We start from the raw sequence: 1749 nt of genomic DNA on the forward strand, positions 1-1749 counted from the left end.
CACTTTGCCAATTCTGCCAAACGGTTAGTTATTGGCAAAAACGACGGGCTTTTTTGAAAATTTTTTGAAACTTGCCTGACGATAAGAGAAACTCAAAAATTGTGCCATTTTCCAGCGAAAAACTGTAGTGATTTCGTTGAACAAAGCTCCATTCTATCGTTTTTCGTTATTTTTCCGGTTAGAGCGATTTTGCGGAAATTATGCGCCTGTTAAATTCGCGTTTTTTCCGAACAAAGTTCTCTCCCAGAAAATTGTTTTCAGTATCGCCCTCACTTAGCAAGTGGTTAAGTAAAATTACACAATCAAGCAACGCTGAGAGCGCCTCTGGCCTTTTTTCCGTGGCGATTTTCCAAGTTTCACTGCGCCTAGGGAAACTTTGATAGAGATGGCAACGTTGTAACAACAAATAGATGAGGTACGTATTTTGATTGATAAATAGAGACAATAAATGACTTGGATTGGAATATTTACAAAGCTGTTGCCGTACGTTCATTGAGCGCGATACGCGTAAATACAGCATCTGTACAATGCAGGGTGAGTCAATCATTTGCCACGAGCTTTCGCCCACCCTCTACAAAGACAATTACGAATAAACTTGCACTTTTGACTAGTAGGAGCTGTACATCAGCGGACCATCACATTTTTTTCAGTCGCCCGTTCCGACTGCTCAGCAAACTAGTTATCCAACATAGGGCCGATAGAGCAGCTCGTCGTCCTGTAGAGCCTTCGATTCGTTACTGTGCGGCCTGACGACGGCCGATGCGTCCAAAACGTCGGCATTTGCCGTTGAAGAGCTGGGCTTTTGGTTCGTTGGGTTGATCGGCTTGTTCGCCTCACTTTCCTTGGAGGATTTGGCGTCGTGTTGAGCCTTTTTGCTGCGCTTCCACTTCATTCGCCTGTTTTGGAACCAGATTTTCACCTAGAAATGCCATTGGAATGATTAGTTTCATCAAATCCCCAATCCGGTGTTGTTTTCCGCGTCAAGGAAACAAATCGCAATCCGGTCGATTCTTGGAGAAAAGTGTTGTTCGGAAAGCCGAAAACAGTTTCTTACGCCGTCTGAGTAATGTTTTTCGGTTAAGGATAAAATCAAACAACCGGACAGGCGTCATATTTTAGGATTTGCGCCCTTTTGTTTGCCAAAGCGAAAAATCCGACTTGGTTGGCTGCGTTTACCTGCGTCTCAGTCAGCATCAGATTCGTGGCCACTTCGAATCTCTTCGGCCTCGATAGGTACTTGTTTTGTCGGAATTGCTTCTCAAGTTCCAGCAGTTGTTGGGAAGTGAATGCGGTTCGCGGCCTTCTGGTTTTGCCTAGAAGCGCGTGACTGCCCGGACTACAACCTGAAACAAAAGTACATCTGAAAACTATGAAATTGCCGAGTTTTTCGCGCTTTTATTGTGCCGAGCAAAAAAACGATTTTTTTCCATTTTGCGGTGGTTTTCTTGACAGAGAAAATTTTTGAGAAGGGGTTTTTCCCTCTCGCTTTCTAAATGTTACGAATCTATAGTAAAGTTTAAAAAGTTGAACAGAAAAAAGTGACATTTTCAGCAAAAACTTTCAAAATATTGCAACATTTGAAAGCTTCATTGTTATAAAGTATTACTCTATCAAAGTTTCCCTAGACGCAGTGAAACTTTGAAAAGCGCCAGGGAAAATAGGCCGGAGGTGCTCTCAGCGTTGCATAATTGTGTAATTTTACCTAACTAATTGCTAAGTGAGGGCGATACTCAAAACAATTTTCTGGGA

The 1749-nt window shown here is 42.7% G+C and overlaps 1 protein-coding gene across 1 annotated transcript; it reads right to left on the minus strand.

The window, feature by feature from the left end:
* Positions 1 to 679: 679 nt before the first annotated feature.
* On the minus strand, positions 680 to 1430 carry LOC109538808 (homeobox protein Hox-A4). The gene is made up of 3 exons (XM_019906194.2): positions 1418 to 1430; positions 1177 to 1343; positions 680 to 919 (listed from the first exon to the last, which is right to left on the minus strand). The coding sequence occupies exons 1-3, from the start codon at positions 1428 to 1430 to the stop codon at positions 680 to 682; spliced, it is 420 nt and encodes a 139-aa protein (XP_019761753.2).
* Positions 1431 to 1749: the final 319 nt, after the last annotated feature.

The sequence above is a fragment of the Dendroctonus ponderosae genome, unplaced genomic scaffold (genome assembly GCF_020466585.1).
Source record: "Dendroctonus ponderosae isolate FM_Combo_2020 unplaced genomic scaffold, Dpon_F_20191213v2 Dpon_F_20191213_10, whole genome shotgun sequence".
Taxonomy (NCBI): Eukaryota; Metazoa; Arthropoda; class Insecta; order Coleoptera; family Curculionidae; genus Dendroctonus; species Dendroctonus ponderosae.

Excerpts from the sequence above, each read along its gene's own strand:
- LOC109538808 (XM_019906194.2), bottom strand. Across the intron at positions 920-1,176 it reads TGATGCTGACTGAGACGCAG|GTGAAAATCTGGTTCCAAAA; the intron begins GTAAACGCAGCC and ends TGGCATTTCTAG.